The 18,786-nt window shown below is 39.2% G+C and overlaps 1 protein-coding gene across 4 annotated transcripts in view; it reads left to right on the top strand.

The window, feature by feature from the left end:
• Nucleotides 1-18,786, top strand: part of cdh13 (cadherin 13, H-cadherin (heart)) — a 356,169-nt gene that overhangs the window by 273,507 nt on the left and 63,876 nt on the right. For all 4 annotated transcript variants that reach the window (XM_042412902.1, XM_042412901.1, XM_042412904.1 and 1 more), the window contains 2 exons: nt 8,399-8,581; nt 8,857-9,110. In XM_042412902.1, coding sequence (XP_042268836.1) covers nt 8,399-8,581; nt 8,857-9,110 — 437 coding nt within the window. The remainder of the gene's footprint in view (nt 1-8,398; nt 8,582-8,856; nt 9,111-18,786) is intronic.

Genomic DNA, 18,786 nt, shown 5'->3' with positions numbered 1-18,786 from the left:
ACATTTCTATCCTGGTGGGAGTGGTCTCCTCCAGGATGAAAATGCCCCAATTCACAGGGCACGAGGGGTCACTGAATGGATGATGAAAATGATGTGAATCATATGCTATGGCCTTCACAGTCACTAGATCTCAACCCAACTGAACACCTATGGGAAATTTTGGACTGACGAATCAGACAGCACTCTCCACCACCATCATCAAAACACCAAATGAGGGAATATCTTTGTGAAGAATGGTGTTCCTCAGCCTTGATTCTACAAGTCTCTGGAACACCATTCTTCAAAAAGATATTCCCTTATTTGGTGTTTTGATAATGACAACTTGTCCAACCATTTTGTTGTTCATTACATATCTCTTGCTGTATGTTGAGCACCAGCTTTGCACAGGTTTAAATTTGAAAAGGTTAGGAGTTATAAAGATTTGCATTTTCAAAGACTTTCTCCTCAGAGCTAGTCATGGTTAGCAGTCTAGCAGTCTAGAGAGGTAGTAATAGGGGTCTTGTGTTGAAATAATCAATGGAAACTTACTTTCATTGGGGAGAACACAGCAGAAAGTGAGTGTGGACTGTCAGACTGTCAGTTTTCCGGTAGTTTCAACATTTTCTGAGGCAGAACTATCTAGAGTGGCCGCTGGAGACGGACTGTCCAACACTATCTAATGTAATGCATCAGCTGTAACACTTGAATGGCTGTCAGTGCTTTCAAGCATGGTTATTTAATATGCTGTGTGCCTGTATCTACTGAAGTCTTTTTCCTTTTTAAAAAAAAAAAATCTCAGCTGCATTGAGGGCTGTCATGTTCTGCAAAGGTAGAAAAGCTGCTTTGCTGAATGTCAGATTCATCGAAAATCTATCTTTGGAAACTGCCTGAGCAGAAGCTGTTCAAATTTAATAAAGACACAGGTAAGCTCATTAACTCTCCAGGCACACTTACTGCAGGATTAAAGATGGGGGGCGAGTAAAAAGCGAGTGGGGGGTTAGACAGAGAGGTGAGTTGCCAATCCTGTACACAGACACTGTGTATAGGATTGTCTGGCAAGATGAGTGATCACGTGCACTTGGTTTCATTTCAGCTTCATGCTGGTACAATGAAAATGGTGCCTTTTTACAGATTTTCGGTCTGTCTACACCTCGTTCTACTGAGAGTTAAGCTGCTTTTGAAAGCAGATAAAGGAAAGACAAGTGGCTGCTTGAAAACGTACACGATTCCTGTTTAACTGAGGGAGATTGCTTTCTAAATCTGACTTTTACCTCTGTGACTACTACATCAGTATTTTGTTATTACACAGGGGCCCAACCTAGCAAATGAGCGCAAGACTCCATCATCCAGACTTTTAAACCTGTTGTAAGATGTATGTTAAAGGTGTTGCACCATTTTTGGATCTGTGTCATTTTAGTCTTTAGAGGACCAGAAATGTAGCAAGAAAAAAGAGATGGATTTTGAGACAGTTAAAAAAAAAGACATTGCGAAAGTAATGGTGTGAAAGTAACTAATATGCCCAGGAAGGCAAACTTCAAATGCCTCTGTTGCAGTGCCTCCCTGCTGTTATGTGGCAATAGAGCAAATGTTGCTCAGAGGCAAAATAGTCTTGTCTCGGGAGGTTTATTGTGATGGGCTGCTGTTATGTGTGTTCCCTGTCAGTGAAAATCTTGGGGGCAACAGGGACGTGTCACAAAGTACTTTCCATTAGGACAAATGAACAGCTGCTCAACTGTCTGTCTGGCTGCCTGTCAGTGCAGCACCCAACTGCCATCTGTATTAATAACACATTGTGACAGACATCCAGGAATGAAATAAGTTGATCTCCCTCCGCCTCCGTTTGTGTGTTTGTGTGTGCACTGGCATGTGTATAATGCTGTGTCCTACCTGTAGGAATATGGCAAGCATATGTTTGTTTACTTAACTCTAATTGCATGCATGTGTCTCTGTTTATTTGTGTATACCTGTGAGAGGGAGGACAAGATGGAAAAGTTATTAAATTTGATGGTTTTTGAAAGCCAGTACCACACTCACCTTTTTCTTTCTTTTTTATACTCTCTGTGTCTATCCATTTATAAGAGCACCGCACATAACACTCAGACTAGAAAAAAATGGTCTGAGTCACTGGTTTGTAACAGGCAAACAATGCCAGCTGGCAATGAAAGACAAATTAAAAACCTGTATAAGAAATAGGAGACAATTTCCATAGTAATGTTAATGAGGCAAAGAGTGTTTAGTGTTACTCGGTAAAGCTGACAGATGTGTATATTTATCTCAAGGCTTCACATCTCTTTCTCGGGCCCTTTGCCAAAATTTCAGTATTCCGTGAAAACAGGTACGTTGAATGTTCAAATGAAGGTTTTGTGGAATTATGTTGTGTTTTCAGAAGTCAACCAGCTGTTTTGCTTTTGCTTGCAGGTGTTTACTAGTCTGGGTCCTGACTGAGTCACAGAAGTTTTAGGTTAATCATTCTCACATACTGAGCACCAAATGGTACCTCACTGGTCCATTAAATGCTGATGCTGATGCCAATACTGTAAACTTCCAGTTGATTGAATGGATCGGACCAACTATAAATTTTGCTCTACTGCCAGTAATTTTCTTATTACTACCACCAATTACTGCTTACTTTTATAGGGTGATGGGAATGGCATTAGATTTGTAGGTATTTGGACAAAGTAAAATTTTGACCTGATGGTGATGCTAGATGAAATGTTAGGGGAAACACCAAAATTATTACATCACTGAATCAAATGACCAAAGTTATTACATTTCATTCATTCATATAGTCTCTGTACCAAATATCAGGGCAGTCCCTCCCATAGTTGTCACAACATTTCACTCAAAACTACAAGCCCACATCCTCATGGTGGCGCTAGAGTAAAAGTCAGGAGATCACACAAGTCATTATGATGCATCACATTGGAATCACGAATGTCTGTACAAACTTTTGTGCCAATCCATCAAGTAGATGTTGAGATATTTCACTGGGTAATTGAAAACTTTGACCTGCTGATACGATGAGATGCGAAGTAAAGTGATCACCAATTATTACATTCAACCTCTGGGCACCATGAATATCTGGACCATCTGAAGACATTTTACTAAAAACCAAAAAAGTCAGCCTCATGGTGGCACTAAAGAAAGTCAAGTGATCACCAAAGTTTGTAGGCGTCCTCTACTGGGGACCATGAATGTCTGTAGAAAATGGCAATCCATCTAATAGTTGTTGAAATATTTAAGTGGTGGACTAACCAACAAAGATTTTCATCCCAGACCTTGTAAATGCTAAAAGTACAGCCATTGGGCTTCACTAGCTAACAGGGAGAACCTGCACTCCCACTGTACAGTATATTGACTAAGATGTGTATTGGCACCAGCTATGGATTTTTTGAGTAATGACTGAAAATTACTTTGACAATACGTGGTAATTGCTGTATCAAATTTATGTTATTCCATGGTACTATTATAAGTACAATAATCGGTGCAATAATCACAGCTGAAATTCCCATTAAATACTTGGCAATTACTGCACGGCAAAAGAAAGCACTCTCGAGGCCATATTATGTTCTTGGGTTTGTTTATTTGTTTCTCATTTAAACTCATCTTGTAGCAGTTGGACGTGACCCAACATGAACCAATTTCTCCTCGGCGATCAATAAAGTATTTCTGGTTCTGATTCTAATTCTGAGACTTAACTGTCCTCACTACGACTTGTTCACACAGTCGGCAACCAGCACCTGTGAGTTATTCATCGTCAGTGATAGGTGTGTGGGCAGACTGACAGTCACATAAGCTGATTAGCAGTGTCATATGCAAGCTATTTAACCAGTGAAGAGACAGATATGATTTAATGTGGAGAAAATGTTTAAATTACATGCTGTGTATGAGGCAATAGCAAGGGTAGGACAGTGTTACAAGGGCTAGCTGTGTTACATGATGCAGACATTCCATTATGCAGAATGTATTCAAACATGCTCATTTAAAAGGCCATATCAATATGTTTTCAAGGTTCAGTTCTTTAACTACAGATCATATATATACTTTATATATTTGCTGACGACTTTTGAATGCATGCCATACAATTATGGATCTGTATGTATTTGTCTTGCTGTTCAAGGCAGCCACTGGTTTCAATTAATTTTTATACAGAATGAAAATCAAGAAGCCGACTCTTGAGACTCATTTGAGTTGTGTAATCTATCACAGTGAACATCAAGTCTGCAAATTATTTGTGTCAGTGTCACATTATTGTTTTGTGGTAAAGCAGTTTAAGTGCAGAATGGTCTGAGTGGTCCGCACCCCACTACCTCATAACAATAATGTACGGTACAACTGACATAAAGTACATAGACTTGATTGTTGACTTGTTCACCGTGATGGATTAGACGACTCAAGCAAGCGTCAAGTACTAATAGATTTTTGTATTGGAAGTGAATGGAAACCAATGGATGCTTGGAACAGCGGCAAATTAAAACGTTAAAATAAATGTTCTAATTTATTGTGATGTACAGGATTTTTAGTAAATATACTAAAACATGAAAAAACTACTGTTCCTTTAAGTAATAAACTAAATTTAAATGTTTATGGATAATCAGACTTAGCTGTAGCATCACGTTTCTACAGCATGTTCACATGAAACGTGGAGAGAAGTCACACTAGTCCACATATGACATTAAAAAAACAAAAAAACATAAGCCAACATCACAATCATAGGTACAATCAAAATGACAGTGCTGAAACTGTTGACCGAAACTTGACATTATCCATTTATATTACTTTTTTCTTCTTAGGTTGTTTGCCTCAAATGACTATCACCCAATTATCTTTTGGCAGTGTGACATTACCTTGAAGATTTATGGGACAGATTATTGAAAAAGTCAGGCATAAAAGGGGATGGGAAACAAAAAATCAATGCCACACTGTGGTTTTCCTCCTTGGAATTTTAAATGTCTGAAGTGCAGGGTTTTGTGATTTATGGCCACTGCAGACATTGTCTATCTATATATCTATATATCTATGTGTGAGTTATGCAGTAGTGTGTGTGTTTGTGATCTGAAAGTACATGTATGAATGACAGTGTGTGTTTTCATGTGTCCTTTAGACCCCAGGCTGCAGAGAAGATGTGCTCATTTATTTGGCTCTTGGCCTGTGCTGCCCTTGTCATGTGGTCATTTTTTCTGAGAGTGCAGCAAGCAAGAGCCACTTCTGTTAAGTGGCGCTCTGTCTAGGCTTGGAGTCTCAGACAGCAAAAAGCCAACACGCACATATACTTTCACATGCACACGCACAGACACATACACACACACTTGAAGGCTGACCCTTTTTTTTCTCCTCACCCCCTCTCTCTTAATGTGTTTAAGTCATTTCAGGCCAGAAGCTCTGTCTAGTAGTTAGTCATTTCCTTCCAGTCTTTCAGGTGACTGGTTGCTTTGTGCTCCAGGTGGAATTGGGGCCTTATCAGCGGCAGGGCAGGGGCCCAGTGGCCACATCACACAGAATACAGCGTTTCTTCCAACCACCCAACCACATGACTGCCCCACATGATTAAACCCAATCTGACCGGCTGTTGTCTGTATGTGTGTGTGTGTTCATGTGGCAGAGGGGGAGACAGAGAAAGAGTTTGCTAATATTGCATTTCAGTTTGTTTTATCTGCAGTTTGAAGTCCAGAGGAGGAGGATGAGCACTGGAATGCTGATGACGTGTATTTGTTAGTGATTACAGTGTCTCGTGTCTTCGGGTATTTGCAGTGGTGGCATGTAGGTAATATTTGCAAAATGGCTTCCATCACTTCAAGGTTGTTCACTAAAGCTAAGGCTAAATGAGCACCAGGCTTTTTTATGTTTGCAACAGCCTGCCTTTACACAACCCTCGTAATTTTCCATAATGCTTTTGTACCAGACTGCCACAGGCTTGCAGGACAAAAGGACCAACAATACTCATGTTGGTACAAACATAACCTCCTTCTTTACAGAACAATGTGTTTCTATCATCTGCACCCTAAATGACTGTGAATGGTATGTTTTTGAAACAAACTTTGGATGAATAAAAAAGGGATAAAAGAAAGGAAAGAGAAGAAATCAATGTTTGTCTCTCCTCAGATAAATGCATGGAGCCAGGGAGCGTAAAGTGGTAAGAGAGTAATCTGTGAAACAACAATACCGTGGGCTGTAGGAGATGTAGTAATCTAGGCTGGACCAGCGCTATCCTTAAACAGAGTGTTCTGTGTCTGAAAGATTACACTGTAAGCTCTGACACCATAATGGTCCTGATGTCCTGACACACACACACACACACACACACACACACACACACACACACACACACACACACACACACACACATACATAGAATGGCAATTCTGCCTGCTTGGATCTTCTGCAAGGGTACCGCTGTTCACAATGTAGCCTTTAGTGAGAGTCCTGCTGGCATTGATAAGAATCTGATTGAGGCCCACTACCAGCAATGAGCAGAAAGCTGGGGAGTGATTGACACTGAAAAATAAATTAGATGTACTGTGAGGAATAAATGATGGAGGATATGAGTTGTGTTTCTTCTGTTATATGTGCTGTGTGTTTTTCTCTTTGTTTGTTTGTTTGTTTGTTTCTATTCAGCTGTAGCTTTTCAGTATGAAAATAGCTTTTGCATTTTTACAACTGTATGACTGAGGAGAAAATTAAAGGCAAAAAGAGGACAGGAAACTGAAAAGAAAGAGAAGCTTCACTTCTCCCCCTAAAATTTAAAATTCTGCATTGTATATTCTATTTCATATATCTTTGCTAGCATGCAGTCCTCCTCTTCCTTGTCTGACTTGGCACGTTGCCATGCTTCCTTGCGTGTTCTGACCGCTTGTTTATCAGTATAATAGCAAAAAACTGCGAGCAGGAATATTTTCACATTGCATGCTTGCTGACCCCTGTGTATGTGCCTCCTCTTGTACAGTATGTGCATGATATAAACCAAACGGACACCCACTCCGAAAAAACATTGCCCTAGTGGTCAAACACTCCACAGGTTACCTTTAATGTCCATTGGTTTGATTTGTTTAGGTTGGTGTGAAAGCTGTCAATCCAGCTCTGGTGTGGACTAAACAACCAGATCGAGACCACCTGACAAGGTCCAGATTATTTGCTGTCTGAGAGCAGAGCAGATGAAGCACATCAGTGGATAACAGCATAATGCATAATGTGATTTTAGCAGAATTCCAAAGCTAAACTACTGCTAAATCCTTCTGCTGATCGAAGAGAAGAATCTGAACTGTATATTTTTGTAATATCCTCTGATAACCATGTATGCGCATCAGTACAAGCTTTTGTCCTACTCCGTGTATTTAAGCAGTTATAAAAAATGAGTTAAACGAGTGAAACGTAGCAACCACACAGTAACTACATCCTCATAATATTACGGTACAAAATACTTCTTTTTAGTCCCTAATCCTCTACATATTCATCATCATACCGTGATTTGACAGTTGATTATTTTTCATTCAGGCATTGATGATGTGTCTCCCTCTCAAAAAAGAAAAAGGTCCTCTGCACCTCCTTATGAAAATTAATGACACTACTTCGCTTTTATTTTAGGCAGCTCTATGCTGCTCTTTGTTGAACAACACTTAAATGCTATACACCTGTACACTTCTTTTTGTTTCTGTGCGGCAAGGAAAATTCAGTCACGACGGAAAAATAATTAATTCACTTATTAAGGACAAAAAACACATCCTTTAAACATGTTTTTCGTTTAATTATGACAAAGTAAATGCATACATAAAATGAAATCCATATAAAAATGTTTATTGTATTTCACTTTATTTCTTAATTTGATTTGTTTATATTTAGGTGTTTTTAAATCTTCATAAATGTGAACCACACCAGAAATAAAGTGCAACAATTTAGAATTGTTTTTTCCTTGGTTTGAACCAACTGAACTGAACTACAGGTGTGAAAGCACAAACAAGACTGTGATTGACCTCAAAGCTCACCAAGAACTTCAATTCCTTCTCCAATTTTCCACCATATTCTCTGCTTTTTATTTTTGTACTCTGTAAGTGCAGTCATTCAGATTTAGAACAGGCACAATTTGTTTCACTGAAGTTGAAACATTATTATCTCAAGAAGACTCCTTTACCTTGATTCGTGCTACCAAAGGCAAATTTGTACCCATTCACATTCACTGTTGTCTTTCTAGTGACTCAGAATGCAATCATGCTGCCAATACAAATAACCTCACATTCAGTGTTAATACACCTTTAGTGGTACATAAATCAGCTCCTAACAGAAGGCCCTAATCAAAGCCATCATCTCTGTGTCCTCTCTGTCTGAGACTAGCCTGATTTGTTCCCTGACAGTCTCCATAACCAGGTATCTTCAGTTGTTCTTGCTAACTAACACTGATTCTTCTTGTCTGTCTGTTTCCCAACAGTTCGAGGCTCATGTGCATGAGGGCATGACGGGTGTGGTGGTCAACCTGACAGTAGATGATAGAGATGACCCAGCCACAGGGGCATGGAGAGCTATCTACTCTATAATCAACGGAGATCCTACACAGAGCTTTGAAATCCAAACTAATCCAGACAATAACGAAGGAATGCTGTCTGTTGTCAAGGTAAAGCATATGAAACTGTGCATTCATACACTGCAATAGATAACACCACAATCACATTGTACAATTTCACTGTTGTGCAATGAATAATGTGTGTTTTATCATGAGCTGTGCACTAAATTCAATGCAATGTATCATTTGCATCATCTCCATTTTCTGTTTCTTTCCCCTCCATCTTTACCTGCCCTTGCTATCTTTCCTCTACTTTTAATTCTTGTCCTTCTCCTGCTCATTTCTCAATTCATATATTTTCTTCCCAATTACCTTCCTCTGTTTAGCCTCTGGACTATGAAGCCACAGCGTTCCATAAGCTATTCATCAAAGTAGAGAACGAGGACCCCCTAGTTCCCGATGTTGGCTACGGCCCCAGCTCTACAGCCACTGTTCAAGTCACAGTCCTGGACTTTAATGAGGGTCCTGTCTTCTTCCCTGACCCCCTGACAGTCACCAGGATGGAAAACATTCCTGTGGGCAGCTTTGTGGCCTCACTCAATGCTACAGATCCAGATATATTACAGATACAGAGCATCAGGTAAGGGGCTTCAGCAAAACTGTCCATGTCTTGTGTATAAGAGAGAACAAATGAGATTGAGCTTTCTGTGTTGTGTGATGTCAGTGTCATCTGCTGTAGCTTGCGGCTTAATATTCAGTAGGCAGTAATGTGCTTTCTGATTTTCATTCAGTGTCTCTCAGTTGAGCTAAGCTACACAATCAAGTATTGTGTGTTAAAGAAACACTGCGAGCAGCACTTAAATTTTCTTTTATACTTGTGCAATCCTGTTACGTCAGTGAGCTTTGCATTATTCCCACTCCAGATGATGCTAGCAAGGTGATCTGGCAGGTAAAAAACATTCCAATAATTCACAATTTTAGCCTGTCAGGTCATCATTTTCCTGCTCTCATCACTCTTTTTTTTTTTTTTTTTTTACCTTTTTTCTTTTGTATCTCCTCGTCAGATGCACATCTCCTCCACTGCTGAAATCCCTGTCTCCAAAGCTCTTTCAGAGTGCTGTATCTGCCCATGTTGTGTAAACAGATGAATATTGCTCAGACAATCTGCAGTTTACTGGCATAGGTTAAACCATTCACCCCAGTCAACTCAAAAGCCACAGAGTGGGGCAGCTCATTAGCTTCAAATCTGATACAGAAAAAGCCCTCTCTCAAATATTACCATCATCATCATAACAGGAAGGCCATTAGTTTTACTATGTGCTACAATAAAAAGTATTCCTCTTGCTGCCGGAGGGAGCCCCATAGCAGGGGCTGCACTTCCTTTTACAGGACGAAAAACTCATCATTGCATTTATTGGCTTTCAGGCCTAATTTATACTCAATTTAGATAGCTCTTTTTCTACCCTTGGAGTTATATATCATGTAAAAAATAGTGTTAAGTAAACACATCGGGATAATAATGATCCAAGGAAATAAAACCCACCAGATCGTGACTTTACTGCTAAAATTATTAATGCTGCTTTATGTGCTGTAAAATGTAGTCACTGTGTCAGTATCAAATGCTACATAATGTGGAGTTGTTCCGCTGAATGTTGTGTAGGAGTCAAGACCTGTGCCCATAAAGCTTTGTTAAGTGGCAGCCCCAAGATCACCAGTCAAGTCACATAACCATATAAATTTAAAAATGTCCGAGAGCACAAAATGGCCCTTGAATACAAATTCTGCTCAGTAGTACCAACATGCTACTTGAATACTGGGGCAGTTTTTTGTTTTGTTCTGGGTTTTTTGTAAGCAAGATCAAGAAACATGCTCTGTTCAACACTTTGGGCCACCTTAGGGCATTTATTTAATCTTGACAGTTGAATTAACATTGATTAATGGTCACAATTTGATTTAACATTTTAAACAGACTTTGTGCATCAAAAGCAAACAGAAATGGATGAAAAATATAGAAAGAAAAAAGAAATAACAAAAGGTCACTGTTAAAGCATACATCTGTACAGTATTTGAAGTATGTACATTTTAACAAGACTTTTAAAGGAAAGAAACAAGAAAGTAGTTTAATGTGTTAGCATACTAAAATATGCCAGATAACTGATGGGAATGTCATTAGTTCTGTAGGTATATGGACATAAACCAAAATTTTGCACAAATGAAAATCCTGACTTGATGATGGTTCTAGATGAATCCTGGAGGGGGGGCGTGTCTGTATCAAAATTCCAATGGCAACCCATCCAACAGTTGTTGAGATATTTCACTAAGAACAACAAATGTCAACCTCATGGTGGCACACAAAATTCAAGTTATCACCAAGGTCATTAGGATTCATCCTTTGGGAACCATGAATGTCTGTAGCAAATTTCATGGCAATCCATCCAATATCTATTGAGACATTTCACCGAAAAACAAAAATGTCAACCTGCTGGTGGTGCTAGATGAAAAGACGAGGGAAAGCCAGAGTAATGGACCAACAAACAGATTCAGTCATCATTGCTCCCCGGAGCCACATCACTAGTGTGGTTAAAACTCTTGTAGGCTTAAGGAATCTTGGGGTGATTTCAAACCTATAGTTTGTTTGCTCAGGTCTAAATCAGTGGATGAGTTGGTAAACTTGCTGTGTTTACCCTTTGGTTCAGTTTCTCTTCACACAGAAAAGTCCAAATGAACCAAAATGCATTACTACAAGCCATGTGAGAACATTCACTCCACTTATTGTTCAGATGTGTCTGGGGCGGGAGCATGAATGTAAACCCAGGAAGAAGGTCCTGAAGAAGGTACTCTGGCCAAAAACAACTTTCTTTGTTGCATTAGTCCAGGCTGTACCTTAAGTAATTCTCGCAGTGGTTACTAGCAACTGTTAAATTTACTTATTTGCTTCCCAGTATGCTGATTAACTTGTGAGCAGAGAGATTACTTAGTACGACTACTGTGTTCAGATCTGCCCAAATGAATCACACCAAGGAGGAAGACGAACAAGAGTCTGATTCAACCGGGCTAAAAAGCGCAGGTCTAAAAATGCCCTTGGAGCAGTTTTAAGTATCTTCATTCTAAATTGATATCACTTTCAGTATAAATATTGAGGCAGGGAACAGATGTTAAAAGCCAAACTGCCTCTTTTTATCTAAACACTGATTTCACGCATCAGGCTATCCAGGAGTTAAGAGAGACTCAGCAAAAATGTTTTCACTAAACTAAATATGAGGTAGAAAACATTCAGTCTTGATTGTATCTTATCTGTTTGTGCTCAGCAGCTAATAGTCCTCACTAACCTGTTTACCACATCCTCTGCTCCTGAATTGCACTGCATTAGAAAATCTTCCCTCTGACGCAAGAATCTTAATAAGTTTCATTAAGTTTTTACACTTGCTTGAGATGGTTTTTGCCTTTTTTGAAACAGAGTTAATGCATTATAAATGGGAGATGGAAACACCTTTGCCAAATAAGTTCTGACGTAGTGGACATTTAACTCACATGACTGATCAGCCGTCTCAACTGTCAGCGTCTTCCCAGATATTCCCAAAATATGGAAAAAAAAATGGCCAATACATGCCGACATGAAAGAACAATTAAAACTTGCCCAATTGAAACAAATTCCTGAAGACCTATCTCTATTTTTCTCTCATAGATGGCCAAGACGTCTGGTTTAGTTTCCGGTTCACAACGTCTACTTCTCCTACTGTACAGCTATGCGTAACGTAGCCTATACCACCAACTTCTGATGAAACCACACTTTGCATAACCTAGTTTATTTTCTCCAAGCCAGCTGATGGAAACACACCTAATTCGCTTTTTTTTATTTTATTTTATTTTTTTGCTACATTTTAAAAGTTTGCTTAAAATTTGCTTGACATTAGATGGAAACATGGCTACTGAGCAACAGCATAACGGAATTAATTTCTTTATGACTCACTCGGGTTAGAGGAGGTTAAAAAAGTTTGTCTCCCAAGTCACACATCTGCATCTTTCTAACTTTATCCGTCTTCCTCTCATCCTTGGCATACATATCTATATTTATTTCATAGCTTCTGTTTTTGTTGTCATTTCATCCTCTGACATTTCGCCAGTAACAGTGACTTTGACGTGTCACAACTGTAACCTGCAGACAGGTTGAGGACACTGTGAGAGACAGACACTTGGAGAGTTGGAAACAGGGAGGGAGCGTGCACAGAATGAAATGACGAAAAAAAAAAGTGGAGGGTATCTGTTTACCTTTCTCTCTGCTCCTCTGTCTGGCTCTGCATAACTGTGCAGGTGTGTGTGTGTGTCTCGCTGTGTCTGCCCCTGGGATGTGTAGGTCAAATGCATTTGACAAGGAACACAATCGGTCTTACTCGCTGGTCAGAGTCAGCAGCATTCAGTGCCCACCACACACATACACAAGGTTGTATGTGTATATTTGTGAGAATAAGAGTATTTCCTTAACATTAGCCAGTTATACCAAGGACCAAATCCACAGATAATGGAATGCACCCACGAATAGCACCGTGAATTGTGCAGCATTTGCACCCGCAATCTGCCCCATTTTAAGGTCCTATTCAGAAAAGATTTTGCACTAATGTCAGCGCAAACACACCAATAAAGTTTTGCAGCTGAGTGCAATTTGCCCTTGTTTTGCACCTGATTAAGCTGAGCTGTTTCCAGTGTTTCAGGCTTTTCTCCATATTTCCGCACACAGATTGGTCTATAATGAAAACTGCAGAGAGCACAAAAACCTCATATTGTGTGTCTTTAATTAGCTGTGGTGCACACACACAGAGCTCTCCACAATCACAAACCAACTTTCATGTATTTGTATTTCTCTAGTATTTCACATCAGCAACATAATCTACTGAGATTTCTATCAATATACATCTATTAATGTGACTCAGGCAGGTCTGAAACGCGTAACATTAATGTCTGAATCTTACAATAATGTTGTTCAGGTGTCACTGAATGCATGGACCACAGTATGCATCTGAACAAAGGGGGGGCATATAGCTCATGCACTGAAACAGACATACCTATATTACTGTTGTATGAGTATTGAGTCATGTTACTTTGTAGTCCGACACCACACAACGCTACATCTACATACATGATGAACACGCACATACACATGCCCCTCTGATCCAACACAAAAATTCACACACGACAGGCCAAGCCTACTTACACATAAACGTACAGATGAAACAATAGTGAACAAACATCTCCTAAACAACCAAAACACATCCTGCTGCAAGTGCAAATCAACATCGTATTCATTCATTATTATCATGAGTCAGCACTCAGGAGATAAATATCATATACACACAGAGACAAGCGGAGTGTGCAGTTCTGTGTGTGCACCCACACAGTTCCCGACGACCAGTCCCTGCACTCATTTTGCTGGACAAATTCTTTTGCGACAGCAGTCAGGTCCACTTGGCCATGTCTCGGTGTATATGGCTGCACATCAATCCACTTTATGGCTATAACCTATAACTTGTAGTTGTTTTTTTTGTTATCTTTTGAGTTTAAAAGGAATTATAGAACAGTTTTTGTCAATGTTTGCAACCCCTTTTTGGTTTAAAAAATATTCAAATATCAATTAAGTGTGTTTGGAGTGCGTCTTGAAAACCACCATGTACGGATGCGTGATATATGGTCAGGATCTGACTGTAATTAATGTTCTGTGTTTTGCTATACACCTACAGGCAAGCTGTTACACATGCATTCCAGGTTTATATGGTGGAACTGTTTGTAATAAAGCAGCCCCTTACTGTATGGATGAATCCTAAGCTCCGTCAGCGCAGTTATTTTTATTTTTAAATCCGAGATAAGCCCACAACTCCACTTGATCCCCCCCATGTCTGACTGTAGATTTCACCCTTAATATCATTCAGTATAAATACAATATCATTCAAGCCTCACAAGCGTGAAGATTTAAAGCAAGAGAAAGAGACAGAGAGAGACAGTGAGTGTGCGCACAGTTAACACTAACTATCTGAAGACGCTAATAACTCCACCCTAGTTGCGTGTGGCAATTAGCACTGGTTTTTGTGAATTAGACTTTTTTTGCAGCAAGGCTTGTTTGCATAGAAAGGGGCCAATTTTGCACCGAACATATGAATATGACATAATTTACATAAATGCAAATGGCGCAGACGGACCATGGTAAGCTATTTGCTTGGCAGCGCAGTTTGCGGTGCATTTCACCCTTTGCGGATGCTTTGTAAATTATATGCTATCTTTTTGTCTCACTTGCACAGGTTTAGTAGCCACAAAAGCAGTGCAATTCTTTTGTGGATTTGGCCCCAATTATGTTAATACTAGGAGGAATAATACATACGAACAGGCCTACTTTATATATTATATAACAGTCTGATCTGTGCCCTTTCTGTCAAGAAACAGCATGTGGAGAAACCAGGGAACACAAAGTAGCCAGCTGCTAAATTTATTTAAGCAACTCAATTTTTTGAAACCTTTCCATTACATTAAGCACCTAAGCCCTATTTGCAAAGGACTATTGTCACCTGGGGTCCTCCTTTGATTCGTAATAATTGCGGCAGTCATCCGAGTTCTTAAACCTGTGCAACTCTGGCTCCATTCAGACAGGATTAAAACTCCAGTGGGAGATGGGTAATAAAATATTTGCCACACTGCTTTAACTAAATTTGTCATTGCAGGGGGCATTTTAGATAATGCCAAATTAGAGGGGATGGTTCATCATATGGTATATTCCACAGGACAATCACGTGTCACTAGCTGAGCTCAATAAACTTAAAGGAAATGCAGGTCTTCACACACGTACAGACACAATTTAAAATACAAGGTGTCTCTTATGGTGCAATTTTATAAAACAATGGTAGTGAAAGTCTCAGTGAAACAGAAGTTAGATTGTCTTTAGCTTTAGTATTGTGATGTATTTCCAAGTAAAACACAATATGTGAGCAGAGTATATCTATGAGAGGGATTTGATTTAAATCCCTCTCATAGATATACTCTGCTCTCTGCTTGATTGGAACACTGAAAAGTAGGCATAGTTTAGTAGTAGTAATATTTTTTATTCAGTCATCACACATAATACAATAAGTATAAACAGTATATACAATATACAATCTAATATACAATTAGTCTAAATATTAAGTAGTGACTGAAAAGGCACAGGCAGAAGCATAATGGTTATATATGCCTATGGGATTTTATAAACAGTGGATTAGTGTGATCATAGTAACCAGCCTTATTAAAAATACGTATGGCTCATATTTGTATTAAGACTATTGAATTAATAGTTGTTTGAAAAAGGTCTATTGTGACATTATGACAGCAACATGATAGAAGTCATGTAACAGATAATAAAATAAAGAGAAGGTATTATCTAAGTCCAGACTAACAACATTTCAGATGTCCTCTGTGAGTGGGACTCATTATGACACCTTGTCCATAAACTGTAAATATTTCACCACAAATTGCCTAGTGAAGCATTCATCACTGCAGTTTCACTTTTCATACAATACATGTTTTATACAAGATGATGAAATTAAGATCAAGCCTTTAGACAACCTACTACCTCCATGAACATTAATGGAAACGTTAACTGGAAGGCTAATCACTGAAATTACAACAGGTTTTGGTTGTATTTGAAGATGGAGACTGCATGAATAGTCTTCAAAAAGCTGTAGTGTGTAGGAACAGGATATGCCGTGTTCTCATTAGCCTGGTTTTCAGCCCACAGCCAAGCAGAACCAAGCAGAGCCAGGACTAACTCATTATCCAGGTTATTAGAAAGCTTTCCTTCACCTATTTTTTTTTCTTAATGTTGCTGAGGCACAGATAATTTCCCTGCAAGGGTGTATCATTTCAGCAAATAAATAAATGAAATCTGTTACACTTTGACCACAAACACTTTGAACTAGTCCAGATTCTGACGAGCCCCCAATGCTCCTGCTGGCTTTAATGATCTCATCACTGCTTCATTCTTTCATAATGTTGACAATGCGAGGGAAAACATTTTCTGGAGGAGATGTAATTAAATCCTAATGATAAAAGAAATGTTGCACACAGCATCTATAAATCACATGATGCAACTATTAATAGATTTTTTTGTTAAAAAGCATTCATTAAAATAGTGCTCGGGGCAAATTACTTGTGTTTTTTAATTTACCTTATTCGAGCACAGTGATGAGAATAGTAAAAAGAACAGTAAAAAACAAACACAAAGCAATTTCTCTTGACTCATACATCACTATATAAAACCACTTTCACGCAAACTGACCTTAGATAGTCCCAATTTACACCATTATAGCAAATATGTGTTGTTTTAATCCTGTTCAGTATTTAGGCCAAAGTCTTAAGCTCTGGGGGATTTGTCCCATGTTCCTTCAGGTTTTCTAGCCCTCTGGACTGGTTTAGTTGAGCAGAATAGTTTTACTAGGGTGCTCAAGAATAAAGCCACATCAGACCAAGGTAATGACAGTGTGCATGATAGACGGAGAGAGTTGAACTCACTTTTGACAAAAATCTCTGGTAAACCTTCTGAGTACAGAAATGTTTTGCTGGGTGCGTGGGCACTTGACACTGAGGAAATATCGAGCACTTCAGGGTAGTTTTGTACCCTGAAATTTGTAGAAAAGTTCAGTCAGACAGTCTACTTTTTCAAATCCTATCTTCAACTTCATGCTCCTGTGGTGCCAATCTGCCAGGCTGTGTTAAGAGGGGAACCAATAATCTGAAGTGTTATCAAGAAAGTTTGGCTAGTTTAATTAGGTCTCATTTCCAGTGACAAGACTTTCATTGGTTGCTGAGTAACTATTTACACTGATGTAATTGATGCTTGATGGGAAAAGGAGACTCTGTTTTCATCAGAAAGTAAAGGACCTCAACTGAAACTCATGGCCATAATTTGAACACAGCATTGTATAGCATTATTGTGCAGCGTTGTATAATGTCTGTGCAGAGTTAATACTACCCTTGGAGAGACAAGAACATTGTGTTTTTCTTTTTATTTCTTTTCTTGATATTTGTTCTTGTCTAGCATGTGTGGTTAGCGGTTGTTTCTCTCAAGTGATCAGAGTAGATATTGCTGCTTTTCTGAAAGCAGACAATAGGTCTAAACCAACCAGACATCTCCAAAGATTTTCTACCATGGAGAGAAGCTGTAGACAGATGAAGCAGAATGCTTTGAACAACATTTGGATTGGAAATCATAGCAACAGAAATAAAATCTGCAAATAGCTGTAAAAATAAAAACCATTTCCAGTGTTCAAGTTTCTGAAAGTTGTCACATGGTGCCTTACTTCCCAGTTCATCCAAAGCTCAGAGGTCTGCAGACTTCAGCTACCTCTCTACCATGACTTCTCTGAAATACAGTTAAGTTGTTTTCTTCTCCTTGCTTTGAAAATAGAGAGAATCTCAAGCCGTTGGGTTATCCATTATTCAGCAGCCACCTGTCTACTCTCACTTTGGTCATATTGAAGTTAAGAAGGATGGAGAGCTTGAATGTCAGGCATGAAAATTGGCAGGGAACTTTGAGGAGCCAAGGTAAGGAGAGAGATGAGGAAAGAGAAGGTGAGACAGATCAATGGACAGACAGACTGCAAGGACCACAGAGTCTGTGTGAAGGGAAGGGTGTCAAATGTGACAAAGGCTGACCTGAGAGGGGTCAGACAGTGTGATCACCTTCAGATCTTCCTGAAATTGTCCCTGCCTGCGTAGGATGACCAACAGAGTAAGAGCGAGAGAGATAAAGAGAGATTTCCATAAGCACTGGCTGCCGGCCAAACAGTCAACTACTCATTTAAGTCCAGCCAGCTACTTTATTATATCCATTTTTGAGCCTAATAAAAATAGTTTTAATTAACAAGTTGCGATTAACTCTGCAAGTACATTTATGACCACTAGCCTCTGCTTAAAAACAGTGTGAGCATGATGATAGAGAAACATGCCTATCTATCCCGCCCCCGCATGCTCTATATGAATGTGTGTGTGTGTGTATGTGTGTGTGTGTGTGTGTGTGTACGCCCACAGCTGAGAGGCTGTATCCTGCCGAATAGAGAGCAGAGAGCCATCCTCGGTATTTGACATATATTAACATCTATGACAAAATACATTAAGAATTGCATTGATTGCCTAGACTGTGCATCCTCATTAGACCAGCTACTTTGAAAAACACCGACAGCAGCAACTTGAAGACAATAACTATTGAAAAGTCCACTGAAAGCGCTGCATTTTCCATATACGTTACACAGACGTTTATGGCTTAATGAATGAACAAATTAATGAATTATCTTTATCTACAT

Source organism: Thunnus maccoyii, chromosome 5, assembly GCF_910596095.1.
Source record: "Thunnus maccoyii chromosome 5, fThuMac1.1, whole genome shotgun sequence".
In the NCBI taxonomy this organism is placed as follows: domain Eukaryota; kingdom Metazoa; phylum Chordata; class Actinopteri; order Scombriformes; family Scombridae; genus Thunnus; species Thunnus maccoyii.
Note: the sequence above shows the minus strand (reverse complement) of the source record. Positions and strands in the feature narration are given on the sequence as shown.